Source organism: Mus musculus, chromosome 3 (genome assembly GCF_000001635.26).
Source record: "Mus musculus strain C57BL/6J chromosome 3, GRCm38.p6 C57BL/6J".
In the NCBI taxonomy this organism is placed as follows: domain Eukaryota; kingdom Metazoa; phylum Chordata; class Mammalia; order Rodentia; family Muridae; genus Mus; species Mus musculus.
In genome coordinates this window covers 97,820,852-97,844,121 of record NC_000069.6, presented here as the reverse complement: position 1 = coordinate 97,844,121, position 23,270 = coordinate 97,820,852, and the positions used below count along the sequence as shown (strand labels likewise).

Sequence of the window (23,270 nt, the reverse complement as noted above, 5' to 3'; positions counted from 1 at the left end):
TTCTCACTTCATATAGCCTCACTCAGCATCTGGAACGCTCTATGTGAACTCTAAGTATTTGATCCTTTGTTATTCTTTGTTTTCTAAGAAGGTTCAGCTTGGTCTGGTTGCTCCCTGCATCCCTCTAACACCTTCTTGACTAAAGACTATGGCTGTTGCCTCCTGATCGAAAATCTTTTTGCTCCTACTCTTCATGGGGTTGATACCCTCCTTATCTGGCTTTAAAGTCTGTCTCACCAAGCCCTTACACTAATTAAATTCTCTATGCTTTTGCCATCGTTGACCACAGCAGTTAAGACCTTTGTCAAGAGTGTAATGACTACTGGTGAAGAAATGGGTGAGGCCAGCACACAGATGTGTCATCTACCTCATTAATTACATTAATTAACCTATGCTTTCTTTCACAGGCATTATTTTGGAGAAGATGATGGAGAGATGGTACCCAGAACAAGCAGTGCAGCAGGTAAGGATGCTGTGGACTGTGCCCTTTCTCGTCACTGTTTCTTGCCAATTATCATTCCCTTTATTTGAGGCTCTTCCAGTCCATAATGGGAGTCTCCTCAAATTTTTATGAATTTCCAAATTTGCATACATCACTGAAGTATATAATTCCCTAGTTGGAAATCGCCTGTATGTAATTATATGTGCTAGGAAACAGCACAGAGCAGTCAATCATAAGGCAAATACTTCTGTGAATTCTTCATACTTTTAATGAGGCTAGGATTGCAAGATTAAAGTTGCTTGCAAATGAGTAAAATAAATTATGCCATCAAAATGAAATCTCTACTCTGATGCCCCCATTAAAATGAGTATAATAGTGATGTAGCTCTTAGAGATAAGATTAAATGATCAAAATTCTTCTTGTCTAGAAATAAGCACTTTCTAAATCTCATTTACTATTCTTGCTAATGCTACCATAATTATATTGCACCTGCTACTGTACATGTACAGTCAGGGATGTTTCAACTATAAAATCAAAGTATGGACAGCCCCCCTCTTGTTCTCTTCCTCTTCCTTTCTTACTCTCTCTCTTTCTCTCTCGTAGAAGTTTCCATTTCTCTTTCATAATTTACAGATTTACCTTTACTTTTTCTTCAAACTGCCTTTTCCATTTAACACGGATGAATTTAAATCTCTGCTGAGTACACATAAACGTTCTAGGAAGGTGATGGGAACTCATCTATGCTTCCTCAGAGCAGCTGGCAAGGAGGATTCCCTTTGGCCCCTGGTTTCAGGGGCCTGTGGTTGCTTGGCTCTGTTTCCCATGTGGCTTGTGGTGAGGCAGCCCTTCACAGCAGGAGTCCATAGCTGAGGAGACATGCCCACCTCATGACAACTGAGCAGCAAAAACAGAAGCAAAGGGCCAAGGTCCCTATAACCTCTTTGAGGACTTGCCCCCAGAAACCTGTCTTCCTTCTATTAACTCCAGTTTCCACCTCCCACAAGTGCTATAGGCTGTCCAGCCAGCCTTTAGCATTTGAGCTTTTGAGGAACATTCAAGATTGAAACAATGACACAGTTCTTCTGACAAGTTCACAACTGGGACAGGAGGAGACAGGAAGGAAGGAAGAGAGGGGAAGAAATAGAACACAGAGTGACGATTTGCCTTAAAGTCTACTTTATCCCTGTGTCTAGAGAGCGTCTCCATGAAGTCAGTCAGGGCCAGAGCTAGCTTCTCAATGAAGTCAGGGCCATCCAGGGCCCATTTGTTTTCACTTGTCCTCAGACTGGAATTCCATACGTCATGTGCGTCCAACTCTTCTTAATGCAAAGAGAATAGTTTAGTTAATAGCAGCTCATTGTTTCCTTCTATCAGCCAAGGAAAGATTTGTTTTCTACATTTTTTTTATTACTTCAGATCATAATCCCGGTTGTGCCCTCATCTGTGGCCCTCTTGAGTCATGTTTGATGGGGGAGCCAATTCCTTATCTTTTCACGTGCCCCTGCTCTGAGAACTTGGCGCTGCAGTACCATGAATGCTGAGGTTACTGTAAGAAGCCGAGAGCAGAAAAGCAGTGCCACAAGCCCTCTGTCCCTGAGACATGTAGGGTAATTCTTGTGGGACTTGTTGGTGAGTCCATGTCACTTGGCCAACTTGGGTAGAGACGGAGTCTGGCTATCATGTCACAAAGAGGCATGGACATAAGCTAAGACCAGGGATTTACCAGAGAGCATTAGTAACAAGCCCCACATACGATATTGTGTGTAAATCCTTTCTATATGACCTACAGTTGGTTCATGTTCTGCAGAACTTCTGCTGGCACATGCCAGTTAGAACAGCCATGCTGCCTTCATTATGCAATGCTCTTTTTCTTATTGTTCTGTTTCCTTGCCAGCTTTTCTCAGTGACACTAAAGATCGAGGTCCTCCGGTTCAGTCGCAGACCTGGAGAAGTGCTGAGAGGGTTCCCTTCGGGCAGGCACACTCCTTGAGAGCGTTTGAGAAGCCCCCTCTGGTACAGACCCAGGCTCTTCGAGACTTTGAGAAGGTGAGACAGAAATATGGAATCAGGATTTTATTTAAAAATATGATCTATATTTCGGAGTATGGCTCAGCCATCATAATGGTGACCCTTTTGAGAATGTATGCACCCTAAGTATATGCTTTTAGTTCTTTGCTAGAGCCCGTGGAAGATCAATTGCTGATACTGGTGAATTCTGTTTTATTGGTCATCTTCCTAGTTTTTAGATGGACCCAGGAAGGTTAAATGACACCTGGAGAGAGCTGTACTTGCAACATAGTGAGCTCAGGGCAATTTTCTCTATTGCCAGCTTGGACAATGCCAGAAAGCTAGATACTGTCTATTCTATCAGGGAGCTCAATGAGAGAGCCATTTGCTTTTTAGCAAAAATCAAGTAAAGTTGCTTCAGACTCTGTGTGGTTTGAACAGCTATGGCATCCATAGATACATGGTTTTGAATGCTTGGCCATAGTAGAGTGACAAAATTAGGAGGTGTGGCCATAATGGAGGAGGTGTAGCCATAATGGAGGAGATGTGGTCTTATTAGAGGAGGTGTATGCCTGTGGAGGCAGGCAGGCTTTGAGGTCTTAAATGCTCATCCAGTGTGAAAGGAATCCAGTCTCCTGCTGTCGGCTGCTGGGGATCAAGATGTAGAACGTTTGGCTCTTCCAGCACCAAGTCTGCCGGCACTGCATGATACCATGTTTCCCACCATGATGATAATGAATTAAACCTCTGAGACTGTAAGCCAGCTCCAATGAAATGTTTTGTTTTATAAGAGTTGGTATGATCATGATGTTTCTTCACCGCAACAGCAATCCTAAGATGGACTTCTTAAATATCCATAGATTTGGCCAAGAACAGAACCCAATGGTACAGTGCAGATTCCCAGCTCCCTGCATGCTGGGTTAGCCCTCAGAAATCTGTACAGTAGAATCTGTATTTATACCACCCAAGAGGAGACTCTCAGAAAGTCTCATGCTCACATTCTAAAAAAGGAAACAGGTCTTTGGTGCCCTCTGGGGGATACCCAAGGAGTGGGCATCTCTTGAGTACTTATACATAGGTTGTCAGACCAGTGGGTTTCCTTTTAGTCCACAAGGGATCCCTATGACCATAGCACAATAAAGTCAAAAGAAGTTGTTTTACCATGCATTTACTCTGTCCTTCTTCAAGTCATAATTACAGACATTCCCTAGGGCCACAAATACATCCTTCCAGATATATTCCGTGGGTGACAATGGTGACGAGAGTAGGTGTGGTAGCACCTTCACATGCTCCTTTCCCCAACCTTTTGGATCTGCTGCTGCTCAAAAGGCAGGCACTTCTGCAGAGCATCGCAGCATCTGAGAGGGGTGCCTCTGAAAGGCAAAGTGTGTTGTGACTCCTTTTGGTGAGAGGCAGTGGAGAGCTTAAGAGTGAGGAATATCAGGTCCACTGATGGGATGAATGACTGGATGCTGTGGGGCTGAGCTGGGGGGACTAACAAGGTCAGCTGGATTCCAGATGTAACTCCTGAGTCCTCTGATTTTACAGTTCAGGTCTTATATGAGGGATGAGTCCTTACTCTCAGTTCTGACAATCACTGGTATAAGGGGTTCAAAGAAAAGGCCAACCAGAGGCATTTTAAACCCTTGTCCTCTAGGTGTTGAGAGAAATAGCAAAACTCAATTTCTGGTTCATGGAGTGCTAATCTGTGTGTTCACCCTTAAACACTCACGTCTATTTCGTACATCTGACGGGGACGTGACAATCAGAGAAATCATTGCTTTGGAAAACATTGCTGAGCACTGAGGACACATTCCAATGCCCTACCCTAAAAGTGGAGAAAATATCAGGGCATGTTCTGTAAGTTTTAAAACATGTATTCCATGGCCTTGGGATAAAGGACGGGTAGGGGCTTCCTGAGAGCTATGTTGAAGGTTTTGTACCAGACAGGGCTTCATTCCTCCAGGGCTTGTCGAGCATGTCAAAGCAACACAGGCTTGGGATGAGCAGCTAGGATTCATCCTGATCAGAACAAGAAGCTTGTGAGAATGTCCCTGCCCTTCATTTCCATGTTAGGAAGTCCAGACATTGCACGACTAACCACATAGTAATGTAACAACATAACTAACAATATGATCTGCAACAATAAGGAGCATGTAATTTGGGATGCAGAGAGAATGTGTCTAATCTTACTAAAGGAGTGCAGGATGGCTTTCTCACAGAGGTTACCTGTTACAGATGCTGTACACTGGCTGAGATCAAGTTTCCTACTCAGAGATATAAAATTCCAAATGAAGGGGACATTGAGGGCAAAGGAAGAAGGATATGCATAGAATGAATCCATGAGAGGTTGAGCTAGAGGGAGATAAGAAAGGAGAGTCCAAATAAGAAAAGAAGACATATTAAAGGATCTGGCTCAGTAAACAGTGACTCACCAGTAATGTGATTCCTTTGAAAATGTTTTCTGATGCAGGAATTCTAGGGAGTTACCTGGGAGTTACTCTGATTTCAACATGTTCTGTATTACTATTGTTGTGATGAAACACCCCGATCAAAGCAACTTGGCGAGGAAAGGGTTTATTTGGCTTACACTTCCACATCACTGTTCATCATCAAAGAAAGTCAGGACAGGAACTCAAACAGAGCAGGAGCTGACACAGAGGACATGGACGAGTCTATTTACTGGCTCATTCTTCAGAGCCTGCTCAATCTGCTCTCTTATAGACCCCAAGACTACTAGCCCAGGAGACTGGGCCCTACCTCATCAATCACCATTTAATAAAATGCCCAACAGACTTGCCTGTTTATAGCTATATATTCTGGAAGCATTTTTTCACTTGAGGTCCCCTCCTTTTAGATGACTATAGCTGTGTCAAGTTGATGTATAAGTAGCCAGCACAATATATGATGGCCATAGTTTTGTTTTGAATGAGTGAATTTATTATATTTATTATGTACACAGGAGGCCAAAGTAAGAGAAAAATAACAAGTGAAATAGATAGATAGATCAATATACAGATATGATAGATAGATATAATAGCTAGATCAATAGATAAATAACTAGATCATTAGATAGATCGATAGATAGATAGATAGATAGATAGATAGATAGATAGATAGATAGATAGATAGATGGATGGATGGATGGATGGATGGATGGATGGATGGATGGATGGACGAACAGACAGACAGACAGACAGACAGACAGACAGACAGATAGATAGATAGAGCAAATATGATTAAATTGGATGCTCAAAACATCCAGCAGTAGTCAAGTGGGGAAGCCCCTTAAAGTGGTCCTAGAGTTCCCAGTACTGATTCCTGGCAGAGCACACTGGGTGAGAATCCCTGGTAAAAGAATGAGTAGCAACAGCTAGAGACACCATCACCATCTCGGAGCTCTAACATCCAGCAGAAGCTGACTGGGGAGGCTGAGGCAATCCGCTGGGAGTTTTGCTTGAGCTTTCTCTATGGATGAGCTTCTCACATAGGAATTTTCCATGGCTACATTTTCAGCTTCTCTTTCCCTCTGTGGGGAGTTTTATAACATGGGATGAGCCATCATAACCTCTGTTGGAGACGGTTTACCTTCTAGCTGCTCTCCAGGGCATGGTGTTCTCGCTCTTGGGTTGTTTTGCTGTTCTTCTCCCTCCCTGTCACAGAGTTAGGGAGGCCCAGCTAATTGGAGGACAATGGGCATACATGTGTTTGCGTCTGAAGTGGGTGGGGGAGCAACCCCACTTCTAGAGGCAACGTCTCAGCAAGCTCAAACTGCACATGACACAAAGTAAGATCCAGCAGACCCAAAATGTAAACACTGGTGTGCTATGAAGCCAGAACATAACTAGGGAAAATGACCATTACTTTGTCTTAGGGTTTTATTGCTGTAAAGAGGTACCATGAGGAAGACAACTCTTATAAAGGCAAACATTTTGTTGGGGCTGGCTTTCAGTTTCAGAGGTTCAGTCCATTATCACCATGGGGGTGAACATGGCAGCATGCAGGCAGACCTGGTGCTGGAGGAGCCAAGAATTCTACATCTTGATCAGAATCTCCTGGGGCAGCCAGGAGAAGACTTTGATTCCACATTAGGAGAAACTTGAGCATAGAGACCTCAAAGTCTGCCCCCACAGTGACACACTTCCTCTAACAAGGCCACACCCACTCCAACAAGGCCACGCCTCCTAATAGTGCCATTCCACATGGACTGAGCATTCAAACACATGAGAGTCTGTGGGGGCCATTCCTATTCAAACCACCACAGATGTTAATGTATAAATGTGACAAAAGAAGTTGGATGGATAAGCCAGAGGCTCTTTTTTCTGTGTGTCCATTCTCAACACTCCATCAATAGTAGTAAGTGAATGAAATAGGGGTGGATAATGCCTGCCTGGAGGGCTTAAAAAGGAACTGCTCAGCCTTACTTTTTGGATATCGGATGCTAATGAAGGGTCCCACTTGGGAATGAAATTCTAAGTTCCTCTGTGAGAGCTGATACAGAGTAGAATTCTACCAGATCTTCCCAGCTAAGCAAGAAATTCCTTTCATATCAGAATATCATCTCACACATTCATTTCGTGAATCAAAGTCCCAACCCATGCATGATGCACAGCTGTCTTCTTCTATGTCTTTGTTTCTGGTGGTTTCTCTGCCAGGAAACCTTTCTCTCCGTCTCCACCTGGTTAACGCCTGTTTGTCCTTTGAGTTTTGACTAAGGCACCGAGTTTTTCCTTTTGTTTGTTAGGATGGTTTCTCTAATCATAAAGCATATTCTAACTCAGACTCCGTCGCAATTACCCTTGGCCAGTTTATAGCATCTAGTGTAATGTAGTATACAACCTATACTCAGTAAATGTTCAGCAGCAAATTTGTTGAAAACTCTTGAAGACCAACTATTCCCGTAGATCTTGTGGCTCTCCTGCCGTGACTAAGTATCCATCATGAGTGACAGATTTTAAAGCAGGTATCTGTGTGTTAACGATGGAGCAGGAGGAAAAAATGTCACTCAGGCACTGACAAAACCAAAGAGATAGAAGAAGGGAAGGAAACAGAGTTTTAAAAATACTTTTTGATGGGACTAATTAAGAGAATTGTGTCCCTAGTAAATAATAATGAATGATGTTCATGGAGTACGTTCTATATACTCAGGGCTTTTCTAACTTTGTAACATGCTATTTCAACTAGTTCTGGCTCACTTTGCTAACTTAGGAGATAGATACTCATATTACATCTATTATACCAGCGAAGAGACAAAAGTTCAAATAACTCGCCCCCAATCATGCAGAGCCTCAATAATGCCGCTGGCTCCAGTTGTCTTGGGAGATGGAAGGACCAGCCATTCAGAGAGGGGTTTCCATTGGCGAGCATGTACAGTGTGGCTTTACACATAGATCAGAATGGTCTGAAGTATAAAAGAGCTCAAGAACGGTGTATGTATTTTATAATCCAGAGCAGGCCTCTGCTGCCTTCCCCTGATCACCTATTTTCTAGCAATGATGCCTTTAATATGGACATGCCTTCAAAACCATCAACAGCATTTTCTAGCTGTACACTGAAGCCAGCTTTCTCCGGCACGCTGCTGGCTCTAACCACCGTGAGTCAGCCTCATAAGGTCCCACCCATCCTGGCAAACTTTTCCACTTGGGTCACAAAATCTACAGGAGGAAAAAAGAAAGAAGAAAGGAAAGAAAAAAGAAAGGAAGGAAGAGAGAGAAGGAGAAAGACTAAATCAAAATAGGAAGGATTCTTCCCTCAGGAACTGCGTTACTATGGCTGAGTATCCTTTGCTAATTTAGGTGAATCTGGGTCACGCTAGGGTCTGCAGGTTCCGTATGTCTTGTTTCCCTCTAATGACAGCCTTGAAACATTAATGCTACTGGCAAACTGCATTTTATTTTTGAAAGGGGCTTTATACTTCCATTACCATAGCATCTCAAGTATACTGGTTTAGTTTCCACAGATGCCTTCAGACATGTGGAACATTATTAGATAAGAAGAGAGAATTCTAAACTTTCATATCCACAAGCATAATTGTTTTTTTTTCTTTTAAAATGGGGTGCAGTCATTCCACAGACCTTCAGCAAAGTTTCACTCCTAACTTACATATAAAATTGTTATTATTATTATTATTATTATTATTATTATTATTATTATCATTATTATTATTTTTGCTTAAGAACTACAGAGCAAAACCAATGGTCTGGTCTGCAAATTAAAGCACATCGTAATGTTATCATTGCTATGATGGAAGTCAACTGTCTTAACAAAATATGTAGCTTGTGCTCTTAGAATGATTCTGGGCGTGGTGTAGGGGAAGATTTCTAGAGAAAACTGCACTTGACTGGGGACCTGAAGAATGTCTAAAAGGAGAACACAATAAAATTTTTACTTTTTCTTGGAGTAATTTGCATATGTGAAAACACCCTGGTATATAAGGGGTTACCTGTTCCCGAGGCAAAATGTCAAAGAAATGCTTACAAGGAGAATATGGAAACGAACTGAGTGATTTGAACTGAAGAAAGTTATTTTGATTAGTTGCAGTCACAACGGTTCCTCACTTGATCTGTTCCATTAGAAAGTCTCCATTTGTATAGCTTCTTATGTTTATTTTGCTTGATTGACACTTCTGATTGGGTGAGCTTCGGTTCCAGTCTTTATAACGGGGGGGCTTTACAAAAGCCATTTGCTAAGCTTCTGCTACATTTGAAAATCAAAGTTATGTTTGCTCAGGAGACCCAACTGTCACTGTGCCTGGGTTCTCTGGGGCTGCTCTTCATTTTAATTTTATTCAACAGGGGGAAGGCAGGTTAGGGACTGGTACAGAATGTGAGGCATCTTCTATGCAGAAATAAAAGCATGAGTCAGGCTGTGGATGAGGGAAGGGACTAGAGTTAGTCAATGCCTGAGAGCATGCTGACAAGGAACATGGAGAGGGGTAACTAAAGACTTTAAAATTTACCCAGTCTTAACTAGGAAGTGTTTAAAATGGTTTACCAGGAAGATGTTGAAATCAGATGTGCCTCCCCCCCCCCATTTTTTAAAATTTATTTTTATTTTATGTATATTGGTATTTTGCTGCCTGTATGTCCCTGTGAGGGTGTCAGATCCCCTGGAACTGGAGTTACAGGCTAGAGCTGCCGTGTGGGTGCTGGGCACTGAACTCAGCTTCTTTGGTAGAGCAGCAAAATCTATTCTTTTCATTACTAGATATGGAGATAGAGTGTCTGATACACGGCAGGCATGCTGTGCTAGGTTATGCCAGCCACTGAGAAAGAGAGCAACTGGAAATCTTGATGTGATGTGGTGTGTGTGTGTGTGTGTGTGTGTGTGTGTGTGTGTGTAGGTGCACCTGCACACACACACACAGGTATATCTATTTCTCCACCTTACTTCTGAGGCAGTCTCTTACTGAACCTGTAGCTTACAAACAGAGCCATCTACCTGGCTTTTACATGGGTTCTGTGGATTTGAACTCAGGTCCTCTCGATTTCATAGCAAGTGCTCTTACCCACTGAACCACCGCGCCAGCCCCGAGGTTACTGAAAACCTGGAGGCATAAGCAGGACCACTGCTTGGTAGCTTCCCTTTTATTGCAGAAGCTCAGCAACTGAGCTCTCTAAGTTGAGCCCACTGTGGACACACCCAAGTCCTGGTATTGTTGACTGGTAGAGGATCTAGTTTGGATCCAGAGAGTCCTTGAGTACTACTAGATCACCGCAGCCCGACTCTCACTTCTGCCGACTCTCACGTTACTGTCTCGGGCAGCGTTATTTCTGGCTGGGCCATCTATTTGTGGTGGCCAGGGAAGTTGTTTGTGTTGTTTTGTGTTGATATATTCCTATGCTCTGGTGTGAGGGGATTGATGACGCCTTGCTATTCCAGGACTGTGGGTGGCATGGGTGTGTGAGCATGGCGGGGGATGGCATAAGGGACGTCATTTGGACCCTCATCCTCTATGCAACCGAGGACACTGCCCAGGATGGCTTCTGCATGAGCTCTCTTGTCATCGGGCTGGCTATTTCCAGAGAAGGCTGCCGAGTGTGGGCACCAGTGTGCTGCTGAGTTGTAGGGCAGAAAGCAGAATGGGTTCCATAGTTTGGCATTTAAATGACTCTGGAGCTTCAGGAATGATATGGTAGTTTCAATCTCTTGTTTACTGTCCAGTCTCAAAGGGGGAAAAAAAAGCCAGGCCCTTGTAGAATTCATAGCTGGCGTCTGGGATGCTGAGCAGAGCCTGTGTGTTGCAGTGAAAGGGTTTGGGGAATGCAAGAACAAATTGCATGATTTTGATTCTCCTTGTTAGTCTGTTAGTCCTGGGAAAATGCCATACATGTTCATGCAGATTGCCTAGTGGGTATGTTTTCCTTGTGTCAAAATGTAGAGTGGATCATGTTTTGGGCCATTTTATCTGAGGATTACAGTAAAACTTTCTTATGATAAAACTTAACCATAACTAATGGATAGTGAAGGCCACTTAGGATATGTAGGTAGACTTTCTGTTAGAACCTGTGATCCATTTAGGATCAACTATTTAACAGTCACTGGTTTTGATTTTATATATGTGTGAGCTACTTGCAGACAATGCCCTTATAGGATGGCATAAGATGCTTGACCCCCTGGAGCTAGAGTTACAGATGGTTACAAGAACCGTCAGTGCTCTTAACTGCTGAGCCATCTCTCCAGCCCCAATGACACTTAACATTTCTATACTGTCTATTCTAAACCACATGCCTTAGTAAGTTGAGTTTATCTAATTTATTGGTGATAAGTAAAACAATCTTTTATAAGATGCAAAGAATTAAGAAAGTTTCTCTTCTGGCTTTGCCACTTCTTCTTTCTTCTTCTTCTTCTTCTTCTTCTTCTTCTTCTTCTTCTTCTTCTTCTTCTTCTTCTCCTTCTCCTTCTCCTTCTCCTTCTCCTTCTCCTTCTCCTTCTCCTTCTCCTTCTCCTTCTCCTTCTCCTTCTCCTTCTCCTTCTCCTTCTCCTTCTCCTTCTCCTTCTCCTTCTCCTTCTCCTTCTCCTTCTCCTTCTCCTTCTCCTCCTCCTCCTCCTCCTCCTCCTCCTCCTCCTCCTCCTCCTCCTCCTTCTTCTCCTCCTCCTCCTCCCTCTTCCTCCTCTTTCTCCTCCTCCTTCTCTTTCTCCTTCTTCTTCTATGGCAGCTTTATTAAAACTCAATTTAAATACCACACAAAATTTATCCTTGAAGAGTGTATATTTCCAGTTGTGCAGTTGTCAATTGATACCTAATTCCAGAACATTTCTACACCCCAGAAAGAAGCCTCATGCTCATTACAGCCTCTCCATGTTTTCCCCTTGCTCTGTTCCCTGAAAACCACTGGTCTACTGTTCTCCATAGATCTGTCCATTCTGAGCATTTCCTACAGTGGAGGTATACAGCATCTGGCCTTCTGTGCCTGCCTTTTCCTGTTAGTAAATGCTTTCAGGACTTACCCGTATGGTAGAATGTCATTCTTACTGCTGAACATTGTTCTGTGATAAGGATACTGTCAGTTTTTCATGCATTTGTCAGTTCAAGAACACTGGAACATTCCCACTATGAACTCTCATGAGCGGTGCTGGGGCGGGCATGGTGTTCGTGCTTTATGGAGCCGTTTGTATTCATTTTTTGGATTTGTAGTGAGGAGAGGGTTTCTGGGTCATACGGTAATACCGTATAATTTTCTGAGAGCTGACTTTGGTGTAGTTATCTTGAAAATAGAGAGAAGGATTAAAAAAAAAAGTACAGTCTCAAGAAGGTCCCTCAAGGGCACAGGGGCAATTACTTACAGTTTAGATGGACTTTGAAAAGATATTGGAGGCCTGAGGCAGAAGAGGAAGTACCTCATTAGTCACGGGTGTGTCATAGGCTCACAGAGGTCACAGGTGTCCCAGCTGAGGTCCTGATAACTGTGCAATAAGGAGCGGCCCAGCTGCGGGAAGTGTGGTCTGGCGTCGTCATCCTTACTCTTGTACCTCAAGGGTGGTGTTAAGGATGTAATGAAATAAACATGAAAATGCTACCTACACCGTAAATCCTATACAGGATGATTGCTGTAACAGACACGGTATAACTGTATCTACAGAACCACCGCAATTAAACATTCAAACACGGAAGAATCAAGTTGGCCAGAGACCTTAAAAGTTCTCTCTTGCTGATCCCTAGCAAATGATTAGTGGTCCCATCAAAGTCCTTCTCCAGACAGGAAGTTTTCTCTCTTGTAACAGTAATACTTACTAATACTTGGTATGTGGCCATAAATACACAATGTCCAATGCTACTAAAGAGGCAAATCGATCTTTACAAAATGAATGTTTTCCCCTGCCCCTGACTCCTTGTAATTCCTAGTTTTACTTCTTTTACAACAGTTTTATTTTTACCAACAGTTTCACAGGCAACAAGAATGCATGAAGGATAATGAGCTAATTGTTAAAATAACCACTGTCTAGAAGTCACCTCTGCAAATGTCATATGTGGCTACAGTCATCCTGGCAGCCCCTGAGACTCACTCCTCCCCACCCCCAGCTTTTTCATTCTCAACCTCTCTGAAGCTCCCCCGACTCACACAGTTAGAAAATAGCAAAGCCCACATTTGAACTTGAGTGTCCTTGGCTCTAAAGTGATTGGTTTTTGCACAGTATTGTTGCATCTGGATATATTCACATATGATCTCACATTATTTTTAAATAAGTAGATAATTAGCTATCAGGGGTATAGTAAGTACCTTTCTGGTTGCCATAACCAAATACCTGACAAGAATGAAGGAAGGAGAGTTTGCCTCACAATTTGAGAGGGGGTGTTGCAATAAGAGCAGCCCTGGCTGCTAAGGGAACATGAGGTGACTGGTTACATGCCACCCACAGGCAGGAAGCAGAGAGACAGATGCTTTGCGTAGTCAGACTGAGGCCATGGTGGGTGTAGTATTTCCCACATTCAGGGTAGGTCTACCCTCCTTAGTTAAGCCTTTCTGGAAATTCCCTTAAAAATTGGTCCATGCCATATTCCAGGTAGTCTAAATACATCACACGGGGATGCTAAAAACACTTTCCTTCCATCTCTTGGTTTGCCATTTAAGGCTATGCCCTCCCCCCCCAACAACACGAAATATGAAATATCACTGACATCCAGTTTGTTGAGTTTAAATTATAGAAATTATATTACAGTTGAAAACAATGAGTCTATTCAGATAATTAATCAATTCTAGTGAAGAGGGACATGTTTTTAGGATAAAAACTGCTAAGAGAATATGTTTTCAAGCAATTCCATTATAGGAGCTATCTGGGGGGTCTGAATATGATTAAGCAAATGTCAAGCTGAGTTTTTTAAAGGCTGACTTGACAATTGGTTATGTTAATGGAGCATGACATGCGACAGCTGGGTGGTAATTCTCTTCCTACTGCTGGCAACGATGGAGTCATTATTACAGTCTTATTTCAAGACTGGACTATATTATGGAAGCTGTAGAAAGAGGAAACTCAGGAAGGAACAGAGGAGAGCCATTTATCTCTGGAGGGACAATGTTTTGAAAGAAGAGTAAAGATACTGAGGGCAAAAGAAAGAGCTAAGTGGACATGCTTAGAGCCTGTAGTTTCTGTCTTAAGCAAAGTGGACCTTCTCCAGGTCATGAAGTACTAGGGCAAAGTATATATAGCCCAGTATGTGGGATTTTGCTTTCAAAGCTACAAAACAAAAACAGTACACAAATAAACAAAAAGCAAAAATCAAAGAAAGAAAAGAAGAAAGGAAGGAAGGAAGGAAGGAAGGAAGGAAGGAAGGAAGGAAGGAAGGAAGGAAGGAAGGACAAAAGGAACGAGCCTCGATGACCTGCAGTTCCTAGCCCTCCCTCCCCCACCATCTTTCTCCTCATCTCCTCAGCCCTACTCTCCCCATCAGAACCTGCTTCAAAAAGGAAACTCTTAGGTCCTCACTGACTGCCAAGGTCTCCTGGGCAGGGTTCTCTCCAAGCTCCTAGTGTGGTGCCCTAGACTTGAGCCAACTTAGCTCTCTGTCCTCTTATATTTGGCTTCTCCGTGCTGCCTCCATCCATGCAGACCTGATTGCTTCTTTAAGGAGAAAGAAGTGCCAGTTCTCTGTGGAAACTTTCTGGACAAGCTCCCCTGATGAATTCATTTTGTTCTTCCTATTTGCGGAGTTCACGATGTCCTTGGGTTGTAATTTTCACGTAGTCATTGGTTCAGAACTCTTGTAGCAAGTTCAGATTGTTCACTGTTAACTTTAGTTTGCTAGAGTACTACACACACAAAAATATATATGACAACCTGTTTCTAAGGAGAAATGACGTCAGGGATGCAGATGGAATTTAAGTCTAATCAAACCCATGGAGAACAGAGAAGCTAGTAATTTAATTATCAGTCTGTTCTTTCATTCAGCACTCATGTACTGAGTGCCTCCTGTACACTAGGCATCATTTTTGGTACTGGGGGTAAAGCAGACCCACTCCAGTTTTTTCATGGAGAGTGCATGCTGACTGAGAGAAATTTAAGGTAAATGGGTCAGTGCAGTCTTAGATTCTGCATAATGGAATAATAATGGAATGGACTCTTAGGGTGACAAGGACTGCTGGGCTGAGGTGTGGGATGGGCTCTAGTCTTAAATGGGGCCCTTCATTGGAAGAATATTTGACAGCTATCTAGGGCAGGAGCACAGCATGGTGAAGGACCAGCCATCTTAGAGGCCCCGAGGAGCAAGGCTTTTTACCTGTTTTGAGAAAGAACAAGAAGAGCCAGTGTAACTGGGACAGCATGAGCAGGTGGGAACTCAGCAGAGAGAAGGGAAGAGGGGAGTAGTGGGATGGAAGGGGAAGAAAGGGGAAGGGGAGCCAGACCCACCTGGGCCTGCACTTTAAGGGCTAATGAACCACCATCACCATCTACTTGGAGTTAGACGGGGAGAGGATGGTAGCTTTCAGCACCATGGTGCATTTCAACCTGGTCACAGAGGCACTGTGCTCAGAATTGATGATCAGCATCAGGGATAGAAGCGGAGACACGGGGAAAGGGGGCTGCTCACGTAACTCAGGGGATAGGTCACAGCATCTGGGACACAGTACAAGAGATGCTGTGGTGGTGGTACCCGCCATCTGTGATCTGTATTTCTAATGCATGTGTGTTATAGACAGTGGGATCTGCAGTCACATGAGATGGTGTCTGTGAGAGACTGAGTCAGGAGTGACTCAAAGGCTTCAGTCTCACCAACCACAAATCTTGCCTTGTAACACATAGGAACTGGCTCCAACAGGGAAAGAATGTTGTCTAGGGATGATCAGGAATTCAGATTGAGATGTCACAAGTATGAGATATTAATGTTCAAGTGGTGATTTCTGCCAATGAGGCTAATATAAACCTCACAGAAGAAGTTCTTCTCATGAGCATATGAACTTAGGAAGGTAAGTGAACTAGATGTAATTTTCCTACAACTACCATTTTAAGAAAGTGTGATTTCTTTGGAACTATTAAGAAAAAAAAAACTTTTACTAAGTTCTAAAATTAACAGGAGATATGGAGGCAGATGAGGTCACAAGATTTATTTACTGCTAGAAGAGAGTGTACTGGGGTCTGAAGGGAAGGGGTGGGCTTCACACCATCCAGAAGGGCAACGGAGTCTATTTTAAGGCTTTGAGGGGAGGGAGGGGAGGGTCAGTGTCTGGCACTGTGGAGAAGTGAGGAAGGTCTAGTTATTGTATGACTCAGAGGAGTCAGGGAGGCGTGGAGGAGGGGCACTATTCATTATAAGGTCAGATGGAGGCGGGCAGTGTGTCCTATCCCTTTATGTTTGAGGTATGAAAGTTCTTGGCTCCTGCCATTCTCCTGAGATCTACTTTAGGAGGAAATTCTAGGCACGATAACTTATTGATAAGAAAGTGGATTAGTAAATCTTATCACAAAATATAGAATAGTTATCTAGTCATCAACTCCAATGATTATTTTAGGGAGTGCTTTATAAATACGAAGTCAAGAGAATATGGGCACAAAATCAAAATATTCCTTGCCAGCCCCCAAACCACTCTACTCTGGTTGAAATAATCGTAAGCAGCCTGTAGCCACACTATGGGATGACTGTTACTGCAGAAGCAGTCTTGGGCTGTCGCACGGGCTATAGGAACGGACATATAACTCAGCGGTCCTTTACTCGGATGGCCATAGATGGGTGGAAGAGGTTAGAGTTTACATGGGAAGTCAAAGGATTTTAAATAATCTCAGCAACCCACCAGGAGGATAAAAGCAACAGCAAAAGGCAACACATGAACACTTGGTGTTTGTCTGACTGGGAGTTCTTAAGGGGAGGTCAGCCAGGGTAGGGAAAGCATGATTTTGATGGAATTCCAACTAAGACTTGAAAGAAGAGAAGGGATGGACTGTCTTAAAGAAATGTGATCTAGTTTTCTCTTTAGCCTAAGAGATGGGTGAGTTGCCCATGAAGGGTTCTGACAAGATTGGAGTTTTGAAGGCATTTCCTTGGCTACAGTATGAAGAGTAGAAGACGCTTTGGCAGAGTCTGTTTGACATGCTTGGACTCGTGCCGAAGTGTTTGTCATGAAGTGGGTTGTGAGGATGGGGTGTTCAAGTTGCACTCTCCAGCAAAACTTTGGGTGTGTGGGCTAGTTCTTGGTCAAGAAGACTAAGTTAAGGTATCACTTGAGAGATAAAAACATAGCATCCTAAGTGGATTAAACCATTTAGTGGAGAAAGCCTGTAGAGAAAGAAAACTTAGAAGGGTAAGAACTTACCGACATGAAGGCACTGGCCGAAACCAAACCAAACCACCCAACCACTCAGTAAAGGGGCAGGAGGGGTGGAAAGAGAACCAAGGGCATAGAAATCAGTGCAGGAAACATCTCAGCTGCAGGGGGATACCCTGAAGTCTCATATACTTTAATTTCTCTAATTAAAGCCTTTTAGGAAATTATTATATGTGATTTAAGAAAGAGGATTCAAGTAGACAGCCAAAACCTAACTACACACTGTCTATGATCCTTTGAGCAAAATGGAAGTGATAATAACCATTACCCACCTGTTCCCGGTCATTTCACACCGTCTTCTCAGCATTTCATGTTCTCGATGAGGATGGTTCTGTGTGTGGAGAGGTACACCCTCAGGCCACACAGATATTTCAAAATAGAACTAGTCCCAGAAAGTTTGTTAGTGTGTGTGAGACACGGTCGCATTAGGTTCTCCAGGCTGACCTCAACCTTCTGGGAAGCAGTCATCCTCCTGCCTCTGCTTCCCAAGAAGCTGAGATCCCAGGATATACAGGGCTCGGAAAAGTGAGTTGTGAGCTCTGGCTTTTATCCTCATTGTCACTAAATCTCAATGGACTTCATTTATTCTGGAAGTTAAGAATTTAATAGACATGAAGAATTTTTATGTGCAGATTTTTAAGTGAGTAGATTTCTTAATATGAATTTTTTTTCTCATCATTATAAGACACATGTTCCTTCTTACAATCTTGTCTTTTCAGAAGAATAGACAATCCCATTGCACACTCCTGAAGCCACCTGATTTACTCAAACTTTTTCTGTTTCTCATGGTCAAGTGTAAGTTCAGTTGTTGGCAAAGCATTCGTTGCTATCATCCCAGTAGTAATTGATCATCCTTCATTCTGGGTTCTCTTAGAGTCAATGTTTCCCAAACTACAGGGTAAGACTTACTCTCTGTTCAGTAAGTTAATCCACCAGATCGCTCCCAGAAAGACAAGTAGGAAATATCAAATAATAATGCATAATTGAAAATTTATATATATATGAGTGTATTGCAATGCAAAATGTAAAAAGCTTGATAGACACAAATTTGTAAGATTACAGTATAGGACACACCTTAACATGTCATGACCAACTGTGTGGCTACGCCACTCTTTGGGGCTGTCTTCACCTTTGTGTGACCTCTGGATACCTGGGAAAGGTTGACTGGATTGTTATGAAGGTCCAGAAAGAACAGGGAAGATGGAGAGTCGGTAGGTTAGGGAAGAAGTGGATGCTTGAAATATATATATATATATGTAATATATATATAATTTCTTTTATCTCAGATGTTAACTGATGTTAACTGTGATTTTTCCAACTTGGTATTACCAAATCAAAAACCTCTTTTGGGATCTGGGCTATGGGGCTGTCTCCCAGTCACCTTCAAAGTCCCATGTGATGTGATATAAATAACACTTCCTGCTAAGGTTGCAGCTGTCACTCAAGGATCTTAACTTGCTTTATGAGCAGGATCTGGTGATGATGGCCCAGCTCCATTAGGCAGGTGCAGGAGTTAGGAACCAGTGAGCGGCTGAAATCTTTGGCCTCCCAGATGGGGGTCGGGGGTGTTGCTGTCTCACACCGCCCCCCCCACCCAGCACTCCCACACTCCTTCCCCAGAGGGAGGACCCCTTGGGCTTCCCTCTCTTTGTTCACTGAAAAACAGTTTGTAGACGTCCCCCTCGGCTAAGATCCACCCTTTCTTTGCGGGTATGTGATATGTACGGGGAGCAGAGAGCACGGGAATAAAGACTGAAAACCTACAGCCCCGGGACTGAAAATGGCCAGGGAGAAAGACTGAAGACTCTGGCCTGGCGGGGCTGAGCTCTGGATCACTAAGGGAATTGGATGCCTCTCTGGTCGGTAGCACCTTAAGATTTACACCTGATTGACAGAGGCTGCTTGGCTCTGGTCACTTGTCTGTGGGCCATTTCGTGGACATGTACTCTTTCCACAGTTTCAGTCTGCACCCTGCATCTCCTCCCTCCCCACAGGCCACTGCCCTTCCAGTTCCCTCTTGCCTTTGCAACCCCAGTACCACCTTATCCACCCTCTTCCCGTTTCTGGGAAGGTTTTGAGGGGAGCTGCCAGGCCCTCTCTTTCCAAACAGTTGTTAACTGCCCCCTGGGGCTTGAGGCTGGGGGGGGGGTCGGGAGGAGGAAAAGGAGAGAGAGAGAGAGAGAGAGAGAGAGAGAGAGAGAGAGAGAGAGAGAGAGAGAGAGAGGCGGGGTAGGGGGGGGCGTAGTTTACAGCCCTGTCCTGACTTGGAGTCGGGTTACTGCCACTTGTGTCTGAGTTCACACAGCATGTTCCTCCGTCAGGGATTCCGCAAATATCTCCCCGAGGTAAAAAAAGAAAGTGCGTTGCGCTCCAGCACCCAGAGTCCAGAGCCCAGTCCCAGGTCCTGGAGCGCACTAACAGCGGCCATGTCGCCTTAGCCTCCGGGGTCCCACAACCTCAGCAGCATCCTAGCCTGCCCGCTCCATGCCGCGGCCAGGCTGCATTGTGTTCCTGGGGTGAAGGGGGCGATCGGGCATGCTCCTCCCCATGGGTCGCCCACCATGTCTAATGGATATCGCACTCTGTCCCAGCACCTCAATGACTTGAAGAAGGAGAACTTCAGCCTCAAGCTGCGCATCTACTTCCTGGAGGAGCGCATGCAACAGAAGTATGAAGTCAGCCGGGAGGATGTCTACAAGCGGGTGAGTGAGTCCAGCGCGCCTGGGACTGTTTGCCCGCGAGGGACAGGGCTTTGAATCTGGGTATTTCCCTGTGACCTCAGACAGGCCCATCCCCTCTCTGGGGCCGGCTTTCTTCCTCTTTTCAGTGATGCAGGAGGGGGCCACGCAAAGCCAGAGGCTCCAAACCCTGTTGCAACACACCTGAGCTAAGGTGTAGATCCTGTGTTTACCCCAGACTCTCACCTTTAAGGGCTGGGTGGGGAAGCCCAGAAATTTGCATGTTAAAATGAGCCTGGGGAAAGTGACTCAGGCCACCCATTCTCCTAAAGTCCTCTTCCAGCTCTGGGGCTTCGGAGGAAGTAAGGTCACGGTGTGGAGAAGCCACCAAGGAGATTTTTTTTCCTGAGAAATTCATGTTTTCATTTGAAGGTGGTCAGGCAAGATCCACGTTTGAAACAGAGTCTTAGACATTTTAGTCCTAGGATCTGTTTTCGGTAGAATGGAAAAAAGGGGTACCCATGGAACGGTGGAGGGAGGGAGGAGGGAGGAGGGAGCTCCTGTTAGGGAGGGCTGTCTTGATTGATGTGAGCCTGTTGGCAGAGCTGAGGGTGAGATGAGACTGCATGTTGGGAAGGGGACTTGGAGTCCTGATGGGTAACAAGGATTAAGTTTCTTGGCGGGTCACTACACTGATTTCCTCAAGCCTTTTGGGGTCTAAGCAAGAGGTCTGAAGTATGCGTGTGTCTAGTGTTGGTTGCCTCCGATTTTATTTCAGCTCCCAATAAATACCCACCTGTCTACACCAGAATGCTGCATGATCATTACCTTGATCTGTCTGAGAGGCTGGAGAGATTTAAGAGCCATTAGCATTCGGATCTGAAAAACAGCTGGGCTCTGTGAGACCGCACATGATTATCTGGCCAATTCAGTTAATATGGACTGCTGAATCTGAGAGGGGCGGTGGTGATATCCAAGTGACGTCTATGGTTATGATGTTCATTTAGTATGGACTGGTTGATTCTGGGGGTTTTAGTCTCTTTCCTTTTTTTCAGAATGTCCGGGTTCCCTTCTTACTCTCCCGGAGACCCCCTCCAACCTCCACGCCATCTTGTCCCTGGCTGTGTAGTGAATGTGTCTCCTTGGAAGCTACAAGAGATTCAGGGGACTTGATAGCTTGATAATGCAGATGGGGAAGGATGCATGGCTGTGCGGTCCTCGTGGTAGGAAGAGCGAACAGATTTCTTCACTGTATAGCAGGAGGAAGTCTTTCCGTGAACTGTTCCCAAACCTAGGCAGAAGGGGCAACTTCTAGATCCCTGGAGGGAAAGGACTGGTTTTCCCCAGTCAGGTGACAGGCTTGAATCATCTAGCCTCGTTCTCTGCTCTGTACAGGCTAAGGAGAAATGATTCTTCAGGAATCCTCTGGGTGGGATGAAAGAGGGTACCATCTGTCTTCTGGAAAAGCATGATTGACTAGATTATGATGGCTGCCACAGGGTATGGGCAGGGAGTCACAACACAAAGTCACTGATAGTGAGGACAATCCTCTCGCTGAATCCATCTTGCTGGTGGATCCCATGCAGGTAACTATGACCTATCTCTACTTGGTCTTATGAGGACAGAGTGGACAGGCAACCCCCATTGTTTCATGTGGTTCCAGCAACCTAAAAGCACTGTGTTTCCTTTATTTTCATTCAACCTGCCTGTCATATTACCCTCCCATTTGGTTACAGCTACTCAAGAACACTAGAGTAGAGTTCTCAACCTTCCTAATACAATTCTTAATGGTGTGGTGACCACCAACCATACAATTATTTTGTTGCTACTTCATGTCTGTAATTTTGCTAGTGTTATGGGCTGTAATGTAAATAAATATTTGATATGTGACCCCCCAAAGGGTCAAGACCCACAGATTGAGAACCACTGCCCTAAAGGCTGGGTTAAGTGCTGGGGAGACAGCTTAGCTGGTAGGGGCCTTCCCTAGTGTGCAAGAAGTCCTGGGTCTGAGCCACAGCACTACATAACCTGGCCACAGGGGTGCATATCAATAATCTTCATACTCTAGAAGTGGAGGCAAAAGATAATCTTTGTTTATAAAGAAAGTCTGAAGTCAACCTGGCTTATATGAGACCCTGCTTTAAAAAAAACAAAACAAAAAAAAAACTTCAGTTGAGTGTCCTTTTATTTGGAAGGTAGAACACGTTGAGAGGAGATCTCACTGTGTATCTTGGATGGCCTCAAACTTGTGATTGTCTTGCTTCAACCCCTTGAGTGCTGGGAGTATAGAAGTGAGTCCAGTTACCCAGCTTGCCATTAAAAAATATTTATTTTCGGGCTGGTGAGATGGCTCAGTGGGTAAGAGCACCCGACTGCTCTTCCGAAGGTCAGGAGTTCAAATCCCAGCAACCACATGGTGGCTCACAACCATCCGTAACGAGATCTGACTCCCTCTTCTGGAGTGTCTGAGGACAGCTACAGTGTACTTTAAATAAATAAATAAATAAATAAATATTTTTTAAAAAAGAAAAAAAATATTTATTTTCATTTCATGTGTATTGGTGTTTTGACTTGTTCTGACTGAATGTCTGTGTGAAGGTGTTGGGTCCCCTGGAACTGAAGTTATACACAGTTGTGAGCTCTTATCTAGGTGCTGGGAATTGAACTGAGCCATCTCTCCAGCCTGTAATCTTGTCGTTTTAAAATTGTTAATATCATAGGTTAATATCCCTGTATGTAGTAATGAGGGATTGATAGGAAACAGCAAAGTTCTGTCTTGATAGAAGAACCAGGGATTCAGAAACACTGCACCAGGAGCCCCAGGTAACTACTAGACAAGCCACGTGGCTTCTCCAAACCTGTTCCAGCCTCCACAGAACTGATTGATATTCAGAATAATGCCGCAGGCACCGAGACACATTTGTTGTATGAATAAATAACAGCCATGAAGGTGACATAAAAATTTTTCAACTGCTTTGTAAATTTAATAGCATCACACTTATAAAAGAGGATAATCATTATACACTTGCTAGTAGTTATTGTGGTATCTTAGAAGTGAAATAGAGGTCTGACTCTTTATAATATGATCGTAATGGTGCATCTTCTGATCATGCTTGTTATTCACATCATGATTCCTTTAGGCTGGGAAGATTAATTGGTAGTAAAGCAACTAGAACCGCGGGGTAAGTCAAGTGGTTCATGACATCTGTTACTGTACTTAGCTTGTTTTTTGTCTCATGTTGGACAAACATTTCTTTAAAAATAAAAAATATAAAATCACACCCATTTGATGAGTTGGACTCTCTGCAAAAGTTTGTGGGTTTTGTACAAGTAATTCTCTAAAGAAAACCAGTGCTTATGAACTTATGTACTACATGTCTGTTGTGG

The 23,270-nt window shown here is 43.8% G+C and overlaps 1 protein-coding gene across 3 annotated transcripts in view; it reads left to right on the top strand.

The window, feature by feature from the left end:
- Positions 1 to 23,270, top strand: part of Pde4dip (phosphodiesterase 4D interacting protein (myomegalin)) — a 198,880-nt gene that overhangs the window by 44,586 nt on the left and 131,024 nt on the right. For all 3 annotated transcript variants that reach the window (NM_001289702.1, NM_001039376.2, NM_001289701.1), the window contains exons 2-4: positions 408 to 463; positions 2,337 to 2,488; positions 19,797 to 19,907. In NM_001289702.1, the coding sequence (NP_001276631.1) occupies positions 408 to 463; positions 2,337 to 2,488; positions 19,797 to 19,907 (319 nt within the window). The remainder of the gene's footprint in view (positions 1 to 407; positions 464 to 2,336; positions 2,489 to 19,796; positions 19,908 to 23,270) is intronic.